The sequence below is a fragment of the Mercenaria mercenaria genome, chromosome 8 (assembly GCF_021730395.1).
Source record: "Mercenaria mercenaria strain notata chromosome 8, MADL_Memer_1, whole genome shotgun sequence".
Taxonomy (NCBI): Eukaryota; Metazoa; Mollusca; class Bivalvia; order Venerida; family Veneridae; genus Mercenaria; species Mercenaria mercenaria.
Genome location: NC_069368.1, coordinates 9,775,630 through 9,795,726, shown reverse-complemented (window position 1 = coordinate 9,795,726; position 20,097 = coordinate 9,775,630). Strand labels below are relative to the sequence as shown.

The 20,097-nt window shown below is 34.6% G+C and overlaps 2 protein-coding genes across 2 annotated transcripts in view; one reads left to right on the top strand and one right to left on the bottom strand.

Annotated features, from left to right (window-relative positions):
- Positions 1-914: 914 nt before the first annotated feature.
- LOC123523078 (zinc finger protein 62 homolog) lies at positions 915-15,574 on the top strand. Its single transcript, XM_053549344.1, has 3 exons — positions 915-1,998; positions 7,084-7,804; positions 11,539-15,574. The coding sequence occupies exons 1-3, from the start codon at positions 1,460-1,462 to the stop codon at positions 13,696-13,698; spliced, it is 3,420 nt and encodes a 1,139-aa protein (XP_053405319.1). The 5' UTR covers positions 915-1,459; the 3' UTR covers positions 13,699-15,574.
- Positions 15,575-16,108: 534 nt separating this feature from the next.
- The window catches only part of LOC123523080 (opioid-binding protein/cell adhesion molecule homolog), a 35,085-nt gene continuing 31,096 nt past the window's right edge, over positions 16,109-20,097 (bottom strand). Inside the window, exon 6 of the mRNA XM_053549349.1 lies at positions 16,109-17,559. Coding sequence (XP_053405324.1) covers positions 17,525-17,559 — 35 coding nt within the window. The 3' untranslated portion in view covers positions 16,109-17,524. The remainder of the gene's footprint in view (positions 17,560-20,097) is intronic.

The window sequence follows — 20,097 nt, the reverse complement described above, 5'->3', positions numbered from 1 at the left end:
ACACGTTCATCCAAGATTGTTATAATGTAGTGACTTACCCTAAGCCCGCTTTACACAATGGAGACAATCTGTTTAAAGGGTGAATTAAACTGTTAAGTGAACACCGTTTCAGTCATGTAATCCTGTTCATGATATATCAATGCAATATAAAACTAAACTATCTATGTTATCTGCATTACAGGATAATACAGTAATGTATCTAACTGTCCAGATTATGTCTAGATATTTTCCCCATACTTTATTTATATATGGGTAGCAGACATTGTTCTCTTCTCAGCAATAGCTTTTTCAATATATTTTACCTTGTGAAATTCTGTGGGTTCTAAGTTTTAAAAGATTGTCTGGTTGCTGACAAAATTGACGACAAAACATGACACACTTTCCCCGGGGCATTCAATGACTTGTTCTTTTACATATCTTTCTTTCCAAATGGCTGACTGTTGCAGCAATTATGTATGATGTTTCCATGCCTAGTGGTAAAAAGTGTATTGTTTGTATGAGATACTATGTACATAGTCACCTGAGTCTACAAGTAAGTTTTAGCGGAGTTCTCTCAATTTTTCCAAAAATATTTTACCAATGACCACTATTTTTAAGCTCAATTAAGGTTTTCAGAAAACAATGTTTTAATTTTTTTTTTAGATTGTGTACTTCGGTGCAGTTATGTAGATATATCTAAAATAGTGCGTTTTTTGAAGTTTGTATGTATTTTGCGTTCCAATGCCTATAATGATATTCTTCAGATTTCACAATTTGATGTTCAAGGTTATCTCATGACATTAGTCGAATGTTCTCGGAAGTCGAACAATTCGTGATGATAACATTATAAACATTTCCTCCAAAGGCAAAAATAGAGTTTGAAGTCAAGAATAGAATTAGAATTTCCCAAGCAGAGCTATTTTTAGAATCTACGTATAATCTTGTCTACGCTCCTTTCTTACAGTACATAAAATCCTCGGTATTGCAATCTAACCAGGTGCTCGCTCTTGCATGAAATAATGCTCGAATGGGCACCATGTGTCATAATTCAGTCGGTGTAGCGTTAAACCCAACCAACATAACTCCAAATCTTAGCGACATATTTGACAAACATATTTAAAGATCACGTAAAGCGGTGTTTTATCTACACACATGAATAATCGATAGGTCATTTTATAAGCGGAGTATACAGTATACATGTAAACTGGTTTTCCATATCAAGTTTAAACAGATAACTGTTCATACAGGATCATTCCTTTTGTTTACATAAAAGGATTTATAGTTCTGTGAGATATTAACAGAAAAAGGAAGTATACACTCCTTAAAATTAAATTTTGTTATTACAGATATTAAATATGAGAGGATTTATAATTATAAACGTTAAATAACCAATAGTGATCAGACAGCATAGAGAATGTTGGATCTTTATATTTAGAACCATTATTATTATTTTTTTTTTTGAGGATAACTTAGTGTAATTATGTCACTTGCATACCGTATCAAACCGATTTATTCATGTAGTGTCTGTAAAAAGACATTTGCAAACCCTGCTAATGTGGCCCGTCATGAACGTATTCATACTGGCGAAAACCCCTACAAATGTAAAATTTGTGGACGTCAATTTAGGTACGAAAGCACTTATAGCGTGCATATGGTGGTTGAACACCGTGTAGGGAAACAGAAGGTGGCGGGTGGTAAACGTGCTGATCAAGGAAAGCATGTCCAACAACCCGACAACAAAAGCAGCAATCGACAAGGAAACTTCGAGTGTGAGCATTGTGGACGCAGATATAAGCAATTTACTTGTTACTGTCAACATTTGGTGTCCGAACATTCGGCTGAGAAACACAAGTTGAAACCTGGATACTATTCAGAAAATACTGATCGAGATCGAGAATCTGACAGCAACATTCGAGATACTAACATGTCGATCCCTGTGTTGAATCAACATCATAAAACGACCATAAATAGCAATGACCTAGAACCACGAGCGCGTGTTGGTTGTCAAATTTGTCACAGGTATTTGTCTTAGAATATTAACGCTTTTGCAAAAATTGATTATACATCACCTTCTTTTTTTTATTGTCTCATAAGTTTTAAGCTTAACTACAAATACAAAACTCTTTAACTTATATCACTACATAGCACGTATTTTATAAGAAACACTATCTTCCTCGCTCTTAGTCAAATTTTGAATACCATATTTTAGCATAATGCAAATAGAATTATTCTAAGTGCACAACAGCAATGCTAAACATTTACCTGAATATCACAGACATGCGGAATAATACATATTTCAAATGATCGTTGGCGCTTTGGTTCATAGTGGTAAATAGTGAGCCTAGAGTTTTCAAAATTGTGACTTGCGTCTAGGCATTCTCTGAAGATGGACGACTACCAGTTAGACGTTATTTGCTAGGTGCCACAAGAAATACTTGCCCGGTAGTCACTCTTGAGAGGCCCTTTATGGTGAAATGAACGAGTTCAAAGGTCATTTGGTGCATATATTTTCATGTGTGTCACATAAAATACCTTGTATATTTGTCATTCATCTGTGTACAATATAAACAATGGTATTAAAAAGAAGCTAGGGCTTTGTACATTTATTAACAAGCACTAAATCAATAAAATATTCAATTAAATACTTATGAATATTCATGAAAACTTAAAATGGGCACATAAATCGTTAAAAATGATATTTTCAAATAATACAAAGATCAAATATTCACTATTTGTGTTTATAAATAGACAAAAAAATGGCAATATTACATTTGAAACATTACCTTATATATGATAATTATATATCTGTTTGTAGCAGCATTTATTGTTTACAAGAGTAAATACTGTCAGAAGTGGATGGGGTACTATATTAATCTTTCAAATCACAAATATTAAAGAAAAAAAACTGACAATATTTACACATCTCGCATATAAACCATGTTTTAAGATACTAAGATATTTTGACCTTGGAATAGTGTTCTTCTTAAACATTAATTAAGTGTTTTTCATCTCATTTACATACTCATGAATGTTAATTTAAATGTATCAAATATGCATTTAAAACGTTCATTTAGTAAACATATATCTGGTCGATAAGAATCTTATCAATTTTCAATCTAGACGAAGATCTGAGAACGACCAATTCACATACGTCTTCTGTATATTTTGGATTTCCAGTATTGCTATTTTTATTTTCACAAATCTATTTTTATTTGAACCAATCAGACGACTTCTTCGAATGTCAAAGAGTAAGAAAAATGTGAAGTTATTTCAGTGCTCGAACCCGGGACCCCTCGCTTACAGAGCAAGTGGCCTACCGACTGAGCTATTCGGCTATCTGACACTTTACGACATAAGAATTGTAAATATCAAAAGTCAAGGCTTAAGGTAGATTTGCAAAATGTTGTAAGTTAAGCTCTGATTGGCTAGCGAAAGGGTCGTCAGAACGAGGCTATGAATAGGTCGTTCTCAGATCCTGTGCGTAACGTAATAGGAGATGTACTTTAGTCAGACTGATCAATTTTATAAGTGTCCAAGAAATGCTTGTAAATATTCAATGCATTGAGAATATAATTAGTATCTAACACGTGTTCAAACAACGTCGTGCACAGTTCAGTCTTGCTCATAGCCTTTTGTTTATACACAACACCTGAGGATATTGTTTTAAAAACGTCACAACTTTAGTGTCCCCATTGCCATGTACATTTCTAAGTTGGTATATAAACAGCCTCGCATACACATTCAAACATGCAAACCTGGTTGGATCGGTAGCATTTGCACATTGAACTGCCACATTTCATCTTGCAATCCACATTAGTATATGATATTTTCCTTTGAAAAATATAGGAATACAGTCATACATGTCACCCGTGGTATCCTTTGTATGTATGCAAACTTAGATCGATCATTTTACGCTATCGATGCAAAGTTATGAAACCTAATTATATATATATAGCTATGACAGTTTGTCTGTATACACAGGATGCACATGTGGTCAGGCTAAGGCACCGGTAGTTGCCTCTTTGTATGCCACGAACACTCAGTGTATCTGTATGTATCGTTAACCTTACCTCTATGTATATCCATGATACCCAGAGAGACCTGTATACCTTGGATACATTGGTGGTCTTTCTGTATACCAAGGATATCCGTATTGGCATACATATATAGCCCTGATAGCCAGTATGTATACAATGGATACCACGAGAGGCCTGTTTGTACACTTGGGATACCCATATTTTTTCTGTATATATAACCAGGAAGACCTATATACCCAGTATATCCTGAGTGGTCTTTATGTATAGCAAGTTTACAAATAGCGGTACCCAGGATCCAATGGTGGCCTGTATTTATAGCCAAAAAGACCTGTCAGTATACTGCGGATACCCAGACAGACCTGCCTCTATAACTAGGGTACACCGGTGGCATGTATTTATACCCAGAATATTCATAGTGGTGACATTAAGTAAACGGTCAGGATGACCTGTATGTATACCACTGATACTCAAGTTGGCCTACCTAGGATACACCCAGGTGACCTATCCATATACCAAGCATTCTCAACGCATATACTAGCCTAATGTATAGCAACGATGGTCTCAGCCTGTATACCAGAAAGGCTTATATGTAAAACCTGGATATCCACAATGGCCAATATATATAGCCACGATAACATGTTTGTATATCCAGGCTACACAGAGTTGCATACCTTGGATACATAGGTAACCTGTGTGTATATCAATGCCATTAAAAGTGACCTGAATGTATAGCCATGATGGCATGTCTATATATTCAAGATACCCAAAATGGTGTGTGTGTAAATCATAGATACCCTTAGTAGCCTGTATATACAACTGTACAGCCAGGATGACATGTCTGTATACCCTGAATATCTAGAGTTGCAAGAAAACTCGACTTGCCCTTCTGTATGTCCAGAATACCCATAATTCCTGTCTGTATATCCAGTACTCCAGTATTTGCCAGTATGTATACATGTGTAGCCAATATGACCTGTCTGTATGCACAGAATACCCAGATAGGCCTTTCTGTATACTCAGGATACCCATAGTGACCTGTATGTATAGTCAAGGTACCATTATGTATATATAGCCAGGATGGCTATACATGTATGCACAAAACACGCAGACTGAATGATTGTATAATTAAGATACCCATAGTGAAATGTATGTATACCCAGGATAATTTTCCTATATAACTAGGATACCCATTGTATTTGTCTCTATATCCAGGCTAACTATTGTTGCCTATATGTGTAGCCAGGTTTTCCCTAGATGTCTGTATGTATAGCAAAAAGGGCTATACATAGGATACCCAGAGTGGCATGTCTGTTTTCCCTGGATACCGATGTGGCGTCAATATTTAGCCTGGATGGCGTGTCTGTAAACAAATGATATAAAAATGGCCTGACTATATATCACTGATACACAGTTTGCCTGTCTGTATCCTAAGAATAACCATAGTGGCCTATATGAAAATCCAAGTTTGCCTGCCGATATACTGAAGATAATCATAGTTGCCTTCTCTATACCTCTAGATACACTGGGTGTCCAATCGTTGTACCAAGTATTCTATTTATACCAATTAAGGCTATCCTGTCTGTAAACCCATAATATGTTTTAAATAGAATATTGTTTAATTATCCATCAAAATACTGCAAAACCTTACATAAAACGTTTTCTAAATTCTCCATTATATTAGAAAAATGGAACATACTGACTTCTTGACGGCCATTGTGAAAAGTGACTTATTGGTTGTCTGAGATGGTGTCAACCTGATTTAAAATAATAATGTTTTTTCAATCACAATACATTACTAAACGATTTAAAACAACTATGTAAACTCTATAATGTATGCAAAGAAACCATAACATATTGACTTTTGGCAGCCATTTTGAAAAAGGAGCGCCATATTGGTTATTTGAGGTTGCCTACATGGCGTATGGTCTTATTATCAATTGTATTTATCAAATTAATCTTAATACTGCAATAAATTACATTAATACATATGTAAACGCTCATATATATATGCATATTTTGGAACACACTTACATTTGGTGGTCATCTTGGTCGTCATTTGAAAAAATGGCAGCCATTCTGGCTGTGTGACTTAGCTTCACATTTTGAAATAGCCGACAGAAATGTACCTAATACAAAAGAAATACCTTGCTTTTTGAAAAAAAAAAATAGATAATTGTGCTAAAGATAACTGTTGGTCAGAAGTCAACTCACCCCACCAACTTCATGCAGTATCTAGACATAAAACACATATAATGGCGATATAAACAGTTGCGTTTATCAATAGATAAGTATCCCACATATCATTAAATTTTGTTACCTTTCTGTTTTCCAAATCATGAAAATTATATATAAAACAATAAATATTGTACAGCTGTACATACATGCCAATTTTTATCTCTTGATTTTGTACGATTCTGCCGCTTTCATTAATATTAATTAATATGCAAATGAGCTAATTTGCAAATAGTGATTTTATTTCATAGTTAAATACATTGGTTTCAATTAAATACCGTTTTTGATCACTTATTTTATCAAATTGCGAAAATATGATACCATATAAGTGAAAAGTTGCTGCACTTAATGACCTTTACCCTAATTTCTTGACCTTAATTTGACCTTAGGATTGTGATTATCGGCATCAATGAACTATTTATATCATATGCTTTACATATAACACATAAAAGTTGCATCTTCACGAAATGCCTACGTAGGTGTTATCCAGCCACATATATGAAAATAATTGGTAAACTAAAATCTATTTAAATTCCTTTTTGTAACATTTTCAAAATGGTTAAATAATTAAAAAGAAAATAGACTGTCCTTCTAATGTTCACATGAATTTGCTAATTTTCATATCAGACCAGTAGAATATGATCCTTAGGGATTTGACAGCACTAATCATTTGGCAGGATTAATCATCAGCTGGTAACTAACGCAAAAGTTCTCATTTAGTACCATTGTATTTAACATTAAAGTAAAGATCTTTAGCATTTGCATTAAGCATGGCGCACCGGCCTTCCGAAAATTGACGAATCATAAAAAATGCAAAAATACCTTGTCTTTTCAGGACGTTTATGAATATGAATATACTCAAAAGCCACATGAGGCTTCACGAAATTCCAAAATCCTCGACAAAGAGTCTTACAAGCACCGCCAATGCTGCCATTAACAATATACTTCATCTCCAAAACATGCGCACATCTACCATGTCAAAAAGTGCAGCCACAAGAGTCAACAATTTCAAATATCCAGAACTCAGAGAAGCCTCAATATCTACCGAGAGCACTAATGTTGCACATTCTAGAACAGAAACAGGTACTGTTAATGGCAGGAATAAACCAAGTCAGCCTGTCGAGAAATCGGGAAGAAATATCCAGGGTGTAGTTAATGCCATGACGAAACCGGTCGCGTCAAAACAACATCAATCCAAAGTCAATGACGTCACTTTTAGGAGGGACGCTTCTTACATTGATGTTGAAACAGGAAGCATTGAAAGTGATTCGGATATGTTTGGCCGGTGGGATAGTTCACAGTCACAGTTGTCTCAGAGCAATGTTAATAATACGACTGTTTACACATGCCAACCAAAGCCGTGTCCCAAGTGTTACAAGTCTTTTAAGACATCGATTGGACTTAGAAAGCATATGGCCTTCGCTCATCCAAAAAGGTTCACGTGTACGATATGTGACCTGTCTTTCAAAACTCCACATAGCTGTAAACAAAACGAGAAACACTTATACGAATGCAGTGTCTGCAAGTGCAAATTTTGCACTATGAAATCATTGAAGGTAAGTGAGTGCTATTGACTTGATGATGAATGTCAATTTCGTTCTTTGTAACTTTCTTGAGAGTAATTTATGTTCTAATATTTTGTTATTATCAATCGTGTTATAAATAGTAACACAATTGAACAAGACAGAGCAATCCGTACTGACCTGAGCAATTAAGCGAATTCGTGTAAATAGAAATTTGCGAATCAAGACGAAGTGGAGTTTGAACGCCTGGGACGATATTTTTCAAGTGGGTCATCGCAGTATAATTTGATTTCATTATGTGCGGTTGGAAAAACATGGCATATTATGCCACACACTGTGTGGTGGGGTTATATATATATTTGACTTTGTCTGATTGTCTTTCCGTCTGTCCGTCAGAAAAAGATTGTATTACACATACTTTTAAAAGTATTAAACGACTGTCCTGAAATTGTATGAGAATTTTATTCGACTTTAGGAGTTTTGCGTATCCGTGTTTCTGGCACAGCTGAGTACAAAGTGCTTAAGGTAAGTTATTCCGTCCGTCGCTCACAATGTCACTGTTAGCACTCTAAGGGTTACATTTTCAGCCCAGTCTAATGAAACTTAGTCAGAATGTCTGTGTAAAGAAAATCATGGTAGATTTTGAATTCGGGTCGTCATGACTCAAACGTAGTTAGAATGTTTGACTTTAAACGAGGTTATATCATAGAAAACAAAACGTTTTTAACACTATAGAGGCAACATTTTCCACTGGATCTAAAGAAACTGGGCAAGAATGTTTAATATAGGTTAACATTGAAACTTGGTCAAAAAGCTAACTCATTAAGTCAAATAATAGAAAAGCCCTGTTAACGCGCTAGAGAGTAAAATCTGTATGAATGTTTGTCTTAACTAAGGTAAAGTTTGAAATTGGGTATTTGGGCAAGCAAGTTAAATTATAGAAAACCATCCTATACACTCTTAATGCCATATTTTCTACATGAAACATTTCCCTTTTTAAATTTTAAAGCAAATTTGAAGTAGGCTTATCTGGAATATAAAAATAAGTCACTGTGTCAAATTTTTAAAAAAAGATAAGTTTCACATTTAATGTCTATTTTCTACCTGATCTACATCTACAAAATGGTCAGAAAGTTTGTTTTTATATAAACTGGTCCAAGTTTAAAACACGAATATTTTGTGTCGGTAAGTAGGTCACTAGTATTTTACATCATAGAAAACATTCTTAACACTATAGAGACAATATTTTCTTCTTGATCTATATGAAATTTAGTCAGAATATTTGTATTCAAAAAGTCTAAAATCTGGTTTAAATATTGAGTTATCTGGCATTGGAAACTAGGTCAAATGATAGAAAAACATTGTTTACCATCTAGAGACCTAGTAGCCTAATTTTGACCCATTTTCAAACTCGTCCGACATTTGTTAAGACAAGCATTCTGGCAAAGTCGCAATACATCTGGGCTAGAATTGTGATCTCGGAGTGTAAAAAGCGAAATTCTAACACGATCCGATTCATTTTCATATTAAAGGAAGAAGGCAGAAATCAGTGAATTATTATACAACAAATCACTGTTCTGACATCACAATTATTACGTCATGGCGTCAAATGGCGTAACGGCGCGCTGGAAAAGAAACCGATTGAAAACGGGCAAATATTTAATGAATGTCGTCAAGGATGTACTTAAAAATCCTTGGTAACGTGTTAGAATCGAAATAATATATCTCATTTTGTGATTTGCTCTTGAATAAATCATTGTTTGTCGTTCAGATGCGTATTATTATATCACTCGGGCTGCGCCCTCGTGATATAATTCCTTCGCATCTGAACTCCAAACAATGATTTATTCAACGATAAATCACTGGATGAGATATATTATTTCTTAATAGTTTACGTCGGACGACGACGACGGAAGACAGACACAAGGCAATTACTAAGCCCAACTTCACCACTTTGTCTAAATGCGTAACCTCTAATTTTGAAAAAAAAGTGTAATGGTGGTAAGTCAAAAACTTTTGGGGATATGTGTTTCACAAATTTTCACTGGCGCATAGAAGACGAACGAAATACAAAGCCAAATCTATATCCAATCGAAAAATGGTAGCATAAAAAGGCAGACCTTATAACGATTATAGGCATATTTTTCCTATCGCATAACATATACTTAAATTATGTTGAGAATGTCCAACTGAAATATCGATCGTCCTAGGTGTACACAGTCCATTTCGTCTTTATTCGCAAATGTCTTCTAACCGGCAATCAAAATGCCAAATGTGAAGCATGTAGATTACATTTAGCTATGTCCGGCGTCAACACTGGCATATGGATAGGTAGGAAATGCTTATTATAAACAACTTATCAAACGGCAATGACGTGTCGTATGCACTTAAAGACACGCCAGAAATTGACTGTATTACTTTGTACTTCTTTGATGGTAATTATACATGCTTTGCATGAAGAAAATGGGAAACAACAAGTATCTAGTTACAAATTGACAGTGACATATATAAGGGCAAGACAATGTGTTTAATGTCTAAATATACTGTTAGCTAAATATAGTAGTATGCAAGTACTTAATGTATTAAGGTGAGTTTAGACCACAATTTGTTTCTACAGTGTAAGATTATTATGATTCAATGTTTATAAAATTATACTGAAACGACAATGACTGAATAAGTTTGCAGATGAAGTTGAGAAAACACTTTTATTCAGAGAGGGCCTAAATTGTCAACCTGTCATCTTGTAGAATACCTGTATTATACCAGTATTACAGTATTATCAAAATAATTTGCACTAAGTTCATGTGTGAGGAAAAAGTAGATCATTAAGTGGCGATGGTTTTTAAGTGGATAAAAGTGTGTAATACGGGACAAATAAATGCGCTCACGATGTACCATTCCAGTCTCAAAAGAAACAAAAGGAATCGCATTGACTTTGCAATTGTATAATTCCTTATATCACACGTTTGATGTCGCGGGAGTGATATAAAGCCATTGCATAAATTTTATAATACATTAACTTCAGTGTAATAAAGCTTTGGCGTCGGTTCCGTTAAAAGTATCAGACACGTTCGTCACATTGACTTATTTATAATAGTTTAAGAAAGAAGTTTTTTATACTTCGGCTGGAAAGGCTAACATGTGATAAAAACAATGTTACATTTGTGACTTTTCACATTTGAATTTATCAAATTCGTTGAATAAGATTGATAAAATGCTCGACTGAGCCTCGCATTTTTTTTTCAGCTCGTTCAATAAATTCAATGAGTTCAATATGAAAAGACTCTCATGCAATATTCTTCTCTATATCTAATTTGATTTTATGAAATGCACGAATCATGAATTTTTCCTTATGTAATAGCTACTGACAATCAGTTATTAGTATGTCAAGGTATTCTAGATATAGGTCACTATTCGAGAAACTTGACTGTAAAATAATTACAACTACCGTTATATAAAATGTATATAATAATTTGTGATTTAAGACAGGAGGTTTTATTGCTCAGCTGAAATACATAAATTTAAAATGAATAATCATATTTATATTTCAGTTGGACAATATATATATATATATTTCAGTTGAATAAAAATCCTCACAAATGATTCGACTTGGACGTTTGTTTACACATTGTCCGTTCTGAATTTTGACCTACATTTTACATTGCAGTAAGTAATTATTTGACAGTCAAGCTTTCACGAAGCATTAAGAATTATGGACATGACATATAACCTTCAAAAATCATTTGTGTATTTGCATTCTCTTTCAGAAACATGCACAGTCACATAAAAAGTGTTACAAGTGCAACATTTGCAAACAATGTTTTTATACAAAGGAAGAACAAACGAACCATTTAAGAACAAGTCACATACGAAACGGGCCGTTCACATGTCCTTATTGCGAATTGAGTTTTACTGATAAAAGTAATCGCTATAGACACATTAAACTACATCACAAAACTTCCAAGCGTCCTTCACAAGACATCAAAACACTGGAATGCACTGTACGTAAATCGCCAGCCGGAGCAGATAAATGTGCGCATACGTGTTCCCAGTGCAACAATTCTTTTTCCAAAGAGTACCTGCTTCGAAAGCATGTGATGAAAGTTCACTGGAAAGAAGACAATAAGGTAAACAAAATGAAACAAATGGCTGTAAGACAGATAAAACAGAATAGTGGCAAAGCACTTTCAGGACGAACTGTAAACGAAGGTCAAGAAATGGCTGTCATGCGGATGGAACCCAATTGTGCTGTGACGGCTTTAGGATGTGCTGATAACGAATTTGAGCATTATATTTGTGATACCTGTAGTGCGGAATTTACCACGCGCCACAGTCTCACTGTGCATATAAAGGAAAACCATTTCTTAGGCTCTCTACATGCTGAAGCTGATGGGGTTAACAGTAATTTCAGTGGGAAAGACAATATCGAACAAATGGATTTTACAAATAAAATGGAATACCTTAGAAAGAAGAAAATAGAACTGAATGAGGCGATATTACGAGATTATAGTGTTTATATTGATATTCTTAAGCCAGATCAAATTGATCTTAATACAAATAGAAAGGTATTCAGATGTGAAGTGTGCTCGACGACTTTTACACGCAGAGATTACCTTGTACGACATATAAAGAGAAGGGCGTACGACCATGGTTCATACCTGAGAAAAAAAGGAGACATAACAGGATGTTTTCAATGTGATGTATGCAGAAAAGTATCCACAGAAAGATTCACTATGTTATCACATAGACAAAAACATACGAAAAAGGAGTTCAGAGATGCCGGTGCACGTGAAGACGTTTATAAATCCCCGGATGGTAAAACAATTATAACAGATCTCGAACTAAATTATACACATACATCTAGCACTGAACATGAAGTGTCAAGCAGCACACGTAAAGAAATATTTGAAGAAAAATCAACTAAAACGGATGACGATGGAGTAACGATATATATGAACAGAGCAGACGATGTAGATTGTGAAGAAGAAGAAGAAGAGGAACCTCTCTATACAGCACGTCCATACTTCCCAGAGAAAAATAAAGACACTGAGCTTGTACAGAATGGAAGCATACCACATGAAGCCGCTAATGCACAAGCTGTTGATGATATACCAGCTGTACGTGGAACTATCGAAGGAGAATGTACTGTGCGAGTTGATGAACAAAATATTGAAAATAATGTAATAGTATCATCAGCAAATACAGCTGAATTGATGGTGCTGGCAGATGGAATCAAAAGGGCAGATCAAATTCATATAAAAGTATGCAAAGAAAGAAATACTACTGATATGGCTGCTGAAAAAGGTGACATGATGGAAGGAATCAAACGTCAGTGTCAAACTTATGACAACTTTGATACAATTGCTAATATAGCTGAACAAAAGAAGACGCCTGGAGGAAGTAACAATAAATGTAAAATCCATACTGTAGAAAGTGTAAATGACAGATCTACCAAAGACCTCACCAGTTCAAGCAGACATATAAATACAATCACTATGCAAAACGGTAAGATACACATACCATTAAAGCCAAACGAACAGCCGCACTTACCTGAAGAATGTATTGGGTCAAGTGCCACAGTGACGGGTTCTATGTCGTCAGTTTCAAGTTGTGGAGGAGATGATAGAGTGTGTATTAAATGTGAACTTGTAGTTTTGCAGGGACAGACTAGTTTGCGGTGTAGATTGTGTGATCAAGTATTTTGTTTAAACTGTTCTGGTCTTTCAAGAGATGTGCACGATATGTTATGTAGTAACGGGAAAGAATTTACTACTTGTATCTGGTGGACATGTCATGTTTGCAGACACTTGGTTCCAAAGTTTGCACTACTTCTTCGTCAGCTTAGCGACTTTGAGCACATCATTAATAACCAGATAACAAACATGGAGCAAAGGTTGTCAATAATGAGATCTAATGGGAAAAACTGAATGGTACTTAATGCACAGGGTGCGTAGTAAATAATGTACAGATATGTGCAGTATAACTAAGTTTTGACATCTGACGAGTATTTGTATCGACTGACCTCCAAACATTTTTTTTTGAAATTTATGTTTTTATCAAAATTGAATGGAATAACCTGAAATTACAATTATCGCGCCTCGTTCACACTTAGTCCGCACTGTTGTAGTAGCCTGGTTCATATATTTGTAGTAGAAATAACGTTCCTAAAATTTGCTGTTTGTGTTGTTACAAAGTATACTTCTGTATCAAGTTGTTTTCTTTGCAATGGTGTAAATCCTCAGTAATCCATTTATCTAAATCAGGTTTTAGCGTCGTTTGTAATTTGCCAGGTACGCATCTAAATTATTTTCACCCGAACTGTATAAAGTACACCTGCATCATTCATATATCATTTCAAGCTGGAGCCGGATCATGCAGCATTTTAACATTTTATATAAATAAACCAATGTACCGAGGGTCTAACTAAAGTCCTTCCTGTGCCTTATTTGATAATACGTTTTACCTACATTTGCACCTTATCAGTAACAGACTTTAAATGTTGCACACTTCTACTCAACTCATGTATTCTTTTAAAGCGTTGTTCAGATGCTTCATCTGCAACTGAAAGGTTGCTACTTAAATCTTAGAATACACCCTGAGTGCAAATAGATAGTCAATGAATTTCTTTATATATATCTATTCCATAAAGTGCTTTTGCAATATTTTCTTCGTAAGTCTTGTCTTTACTCCACAATAACACTGTCAGACACTCACAAGGGTCCCTATTAACAACTTAGATGAAATTCATATGCTATTACAGTCTGGCTACTGACAAGAAAATGCTAAAGGGAGAGCGCCATCTAAGGATTTCAGGGTCGTGAGTTCGATCCTCGGGCGTGTCGTATGTTCTTCGTGACGAATTGATAAAATACATTTTGTCTGAAGTCATTCGTCATCCACTTCTGATTGATGTGGGGAAGTTGACAGTTATTTGGAAAGAACAGATTTGTAGTGGTACAGAATCCAGTAACACTGGTTAGGTGAACTGCCTGCCATTACATAACTGAAATACTGTTGAAAAACGGCGCTAGATCCCAAACAAATGAACAAACTAACTAGATATAAATAGATATTATTGTCGGTTATATTGCTTTTGATATCTTGACAAATTCCTTCTTTGATCTAGTTCTGCATCACTCCCTCATCTCACCGTCTTGCCAAATATAAGAACATCCAACCTATCCAAACCCTTACCCGTCGCCACAATAACCAACCCTCAGCCACAAAAAATTGTTTATATTTCACTTAGTCATCCTCTAATCTAAAACTACCGACATATTTCAGTTTCCTGGAGCTCTTATGCTATAAACGAATAGTCAAATAAGAGATAAAATATATCTACAGCTTTATTAGAACATATACCATCTGTCACATGATAAGCTTCTTAAAACGTTTGTTAAAGAAGCAGCTCTAAAATTACACTTAAACCTCTACCGCTTTTAAAATATCAAGTATTACATTTTAGTGGAAACATTCTAACATGACTTGATTGGTTTCATTACTGAAATCACATACATGCTTTAATATTATGTTTAAAAATCCATAAGTTATTATATTTCAACATGCAATACTAGTAATAATTTTTTTACAATGCAGTTGCAAAAGCAACGATACTGTCTAATAGGCGAAATTATTATTTAAATCGAAATAGATACGTTACTACTCTTTCCAGCCATGTATCATTTACCATTACAAGCCCATCAGAAATATTCATTTAACAATCATTTAACATTCACACATTTTCTACATGACTGAATGTGTTTTGTTTTATATAGATTTGGCAATAAAAATGGATCATCAGAATAGGTTTGCTTTTTTTTGCACAGCAGATACGTTACAGATTGATACGTTTCCCAGTGTGATTAATCGAATCTTTGGTTGACTTGTTTCACATGCCTTAATGATGTTGAGTAACGTTTGTTCTGGTATTGGTAATCAGGGATCATACATGTTATTTTGAAATCTATTTTTATGTTTATTTCACTCAAAACTGGGAGATTAAACTGATATGAATCTGGATAGCATGGTAAGTGTATTTTTTTACAGCTTCGTACACAAAAATGAATAAAATAAAAATTGCATTTACCCGATAATATTATGTTATGAATATATGAGCCGTGCCATGAAAAAACCAACATAGTGGCTTTGCGACCAGCATGGACCAAGACCAGCCTGCGCATCCGCGCAGTCTGGTCAGGATTCATGCTGTTCACTAACGGTTTCTCTAATTGCTACAGGCATTGAAAGCGAACAGCATGGATCCTGACCAGACTGCGCGGATTCGCAGGCTGGTCTGGATCCATGCTGGTCGCAAAGCCACTATGTCGCTTTTCCCATGGCACGGCTCAATTTTATGTCTATATTTGAACTTGATTACTATAATCTGCAGTTTAGCCCGCCCGCTCAGCTCAATAGTTCGATCCCCGGGCGGGGCTAATGTTCTCCGTGACGATTTGATAAAAGACATTGTGTCTAAAGTCATTCGACCTCCACCTCTGATAATTCATGTGGGAAAGTTGGCAGTTACTTGCCGAAAACAGGGTTGTACTGGTAAAGAATCCAGGAGGACTGGTTAGCTTTACTCCCTGCCGTAACATGACTGAACTACTGTTAAAAAACGGCGTTTAACCCAAAACAAACAAACAAAATCATTCGAAGTCTGATTACAAAACTGTGCCAATGTCACTATTGGTAACGTATCTAACATTTATTGTAACGTACCTGTTCCATATTAAGTAGTATGTTTTACTACGGGATGCGACAATGTATTTTTTATATCTTTGTCTTGATTTTAATCTTTAGCCTGCTGGCGGCAAGCGATCATGGTCTGTACTGTTCGCTATTTAGTCAGTAAATGTTCAGTGAACACCCCTTTGAATAATTAATGGTATTGCTCAAATTGGTTGATGGACCGGTCCAGTTTAGAAATTTAATTTAGCAGGGTAAAGGTTAAAACCATAACAGTGAATAATTTTTTAATAACAGTTAGATCTTTGAATCGGAAGAAGAGCCGTGTTAGGGGTTTTAGTTGGAAAATACGTAATCATTCTTTGCGATTAAGTTTAATCATATTTTATTGTACGTGTATACATATTCTATATACACACATACAATAAGCATACATAAATACATCAATGTAAATATAAAGAAGTGTTGGGTCAGAAGTTTTAACAACATTATCCCTCCCCTGAAAAAGACTATATATATGTTATTAAAAAATACTGTGGTTATGTGATAAATGTCAGTCAACAATCACATATCATATAAACAACAGAAAAATGAATATCAAAAGAATCATAAGGGAAAAAACAAACAAAAAAAAACACAATTATATTAAAACGTACGAGAGAAAATAAACACAAATTTCCGCTGATCCGTAACAAACGCCACCTCCCCTGTCCAACGCATTTTCTGTGTTTAACGTTTAGTAGTGGTCCATTTTATCTTGATGTATATCATTAAAATACAGAAAACCAAACAGTAAAATTGTTCTAAAAGTTATTATAATCTCTTACAAAGAGACTTACACTGTAGGCTGAACACAAAAGAGTCATGAGTCTTACTACGATACATCCGCAATCGCTCTGTATATCAGATCATACCTTTAGGATGCCTGCAAAATTATAACACGTTCGAAACCAGCGTTCAATAGGCTATCAATCGCCATATTTTCTTCTTGTTCATTCCATTTTTCACAGTATTTTGTGTCACTTGCGTAGAGTGGCAGACTTTTTCGGTTCTTTGTCGTCGTCGTCACACTTGTATTTCTTGTTCAACGATGCAATGACCTGTGATACAGAAACGTGGTAGAATGATTGGTCATGGATAGAACCTTATTGATTTTTGGGTCAGCAGGTCAAAGATCAAGGTCACAACAACTTTTTGTTTGAAAATGGTTTCCACTCAATAACTGAACAATCCTTGGGCCCATATTTCCCTAGTCTGGTAGAGAGGTCAACTATGACTAGCAGATTTGATATTACTAAGTCATAGTTCAAGGTCATGGCGACCTTTTGTTGGAAATATCGATAATTAAAAGCGAAAAAGGAGAATATGCCACAGAAGAAGACAAGCATTCTGAGCAACACCTCTGAAGTTGTGCATTTTTGGCTGACTGCTACATTTTATTGTTTTATGCAACTAGTTTAATTAATTCTATATGAAAGGACACTCGTGTAATATCATTTATATGATAGATTTCGTAGACGGGAATTCCATTAGTGCGGCGCTATATAAATACATTTCAATAACTGAAATATACATCAGACAGGTATAATTTAAAAAAAACTGACAAATATCTAGAATAACTTCTGTGTTCGTTAAGCTATGATTTAAGGTATCCGATCCACCAATGGATAACATTTTGATGCCTGGCGACCCCATGTTTTTTCTTATCATTTGAAAGGGTAATAAATAGTAAATAAAATGACCATATTAATATGCACGAATCAATACAGTCATGTTTTTGATTGCGAAATGATAAATGTTACACTGTAATAACAGAATTTCTGTTGAAGTATGATTGAAAACTATAAAGTAAAAAAAAAAATTAAAAAACAAACAAACAAACAAAAAAATAAATCTTTAACATATTTTTTCATGAAATTTATATTTTCTTTTTTGGGTAGGCAATACACTTTCAAATGATACCAAAATTATATGAGCTGACAAGGCATCAATACTTGATTTATTTTGATAGTATAATAGAGAACTTACTATGATTCACGGATTGAATCCCTTAAAAATTCCATTTCGTAGAAGATTTGCAAGAAAATATCTATTTGTATGGCGCGGTTGCGACAAATAAGATTTTGGAAATAATAAGCATAAATATATTAACCGAAGTGACCAACATACAGATTTATCTACGATGGTTATACAGTCAAGCCAGTCTATAAAGACCACACTTGGGAGAGCAAAATGTGGTCTTTATTCGGAAGTGGTCTTTATTCACAGGTAAAAATACTCTGTAAATATTAAAATGGAAAACAAAACATGTGGTCTTTAAAGCCGGGTGGTCTCTGTTCAGAGGTGGTCTTTAACACAAGTTTGACGGTATTTACATTTTAACATATCATAATTCGATAACACTAAAATCAACGTCACAGTCAAGAAAATAAAAGTCAATTTCGTATAAATTTGAAACGAAATTGTCTATTACGAAGGACGCTCTCTTTCATTAATTGTAATAATATGGTTTTAATTATCAAAAGTGACCAACATTTAGTATTACTTCTAATCTATCATATCTTTTTATGAAAGTAAAGATAGCACTGAAAAATTAGACAGTAAAGAAAGTCGTAGACATTTGACAAGGAAGTGTCCATTTCGATTGACGTGGTTGCATTAAATTGTAATTTTTCAGTTATAAAGTAGATTATATATATTACAAAGTCCATTACGTAGAAATGAGGCAAGAAAATACCCATTTCATAGGTTGATGTGGCATTGAATTGTAATATTTCAATTTAAAAAATAGAAATTGTATTATTTAAGGTTGAAAGCACTTATGTTTACCTCTCATCATTCATTTTTATTTAAGAAAATACCAAAAACATCGACATTTAAGTCACAATTAGGAAAATAAAAGTCCATTTTGTATAAGTTTGGCACGACAATATCCATTCCGAAGGACGTGGACGCATTAAATTGTAATATTTCAGTTATTAAATTGATAGATATATTATTAAAAGTGAACAACATTTAGGTTTACCTCTGATCTTTCATACTTACTTAGGGAAATTTCAATATCATTTCCCATTAAGATTGACGGGATCTTAATGAATTTCAACATTTTGGTTATAAATTAGATAGTGTAGACATATTATCAAAAGAGATCAGCATTTAGTATTACCTTTTATCTTTGAAAATACAGATAACGTTGCAATTAAACTCACAATGAAGAAAATAAATATCCATTTCTTAGACGATAAGTAAATGTCTCGAAATGGAGTCCATTGCGTGCCGTCTATCCCTACCCGTTGTTTACGCATGTCCAATCGAAAGACGATATTAAAACATTGTGTGTGTTTTTTTTTTTGTTTTAAAAGGGCAAAAACACGACACAAAATCGCGAAAACACGGTTCGAAATATCTTGCGTTTTCGCGCTATTAAAATCGTGCTTTCGCTTCTCAGCCCTACTGACAGCGAAGAGAAAAACACGAAAACACGATTGGAATTTGAAGACGAAAACACGATATCAATAGCGCGAAAACGCGATATTTTTCGCATTGTGTTTTCGCTTTATCGCATCCTGTTTTCCCTTTATCACATCGTGTTTTTGCGTCAGTGCATCAGTTTCTGCGAGTTCACCCTTAGGACGACA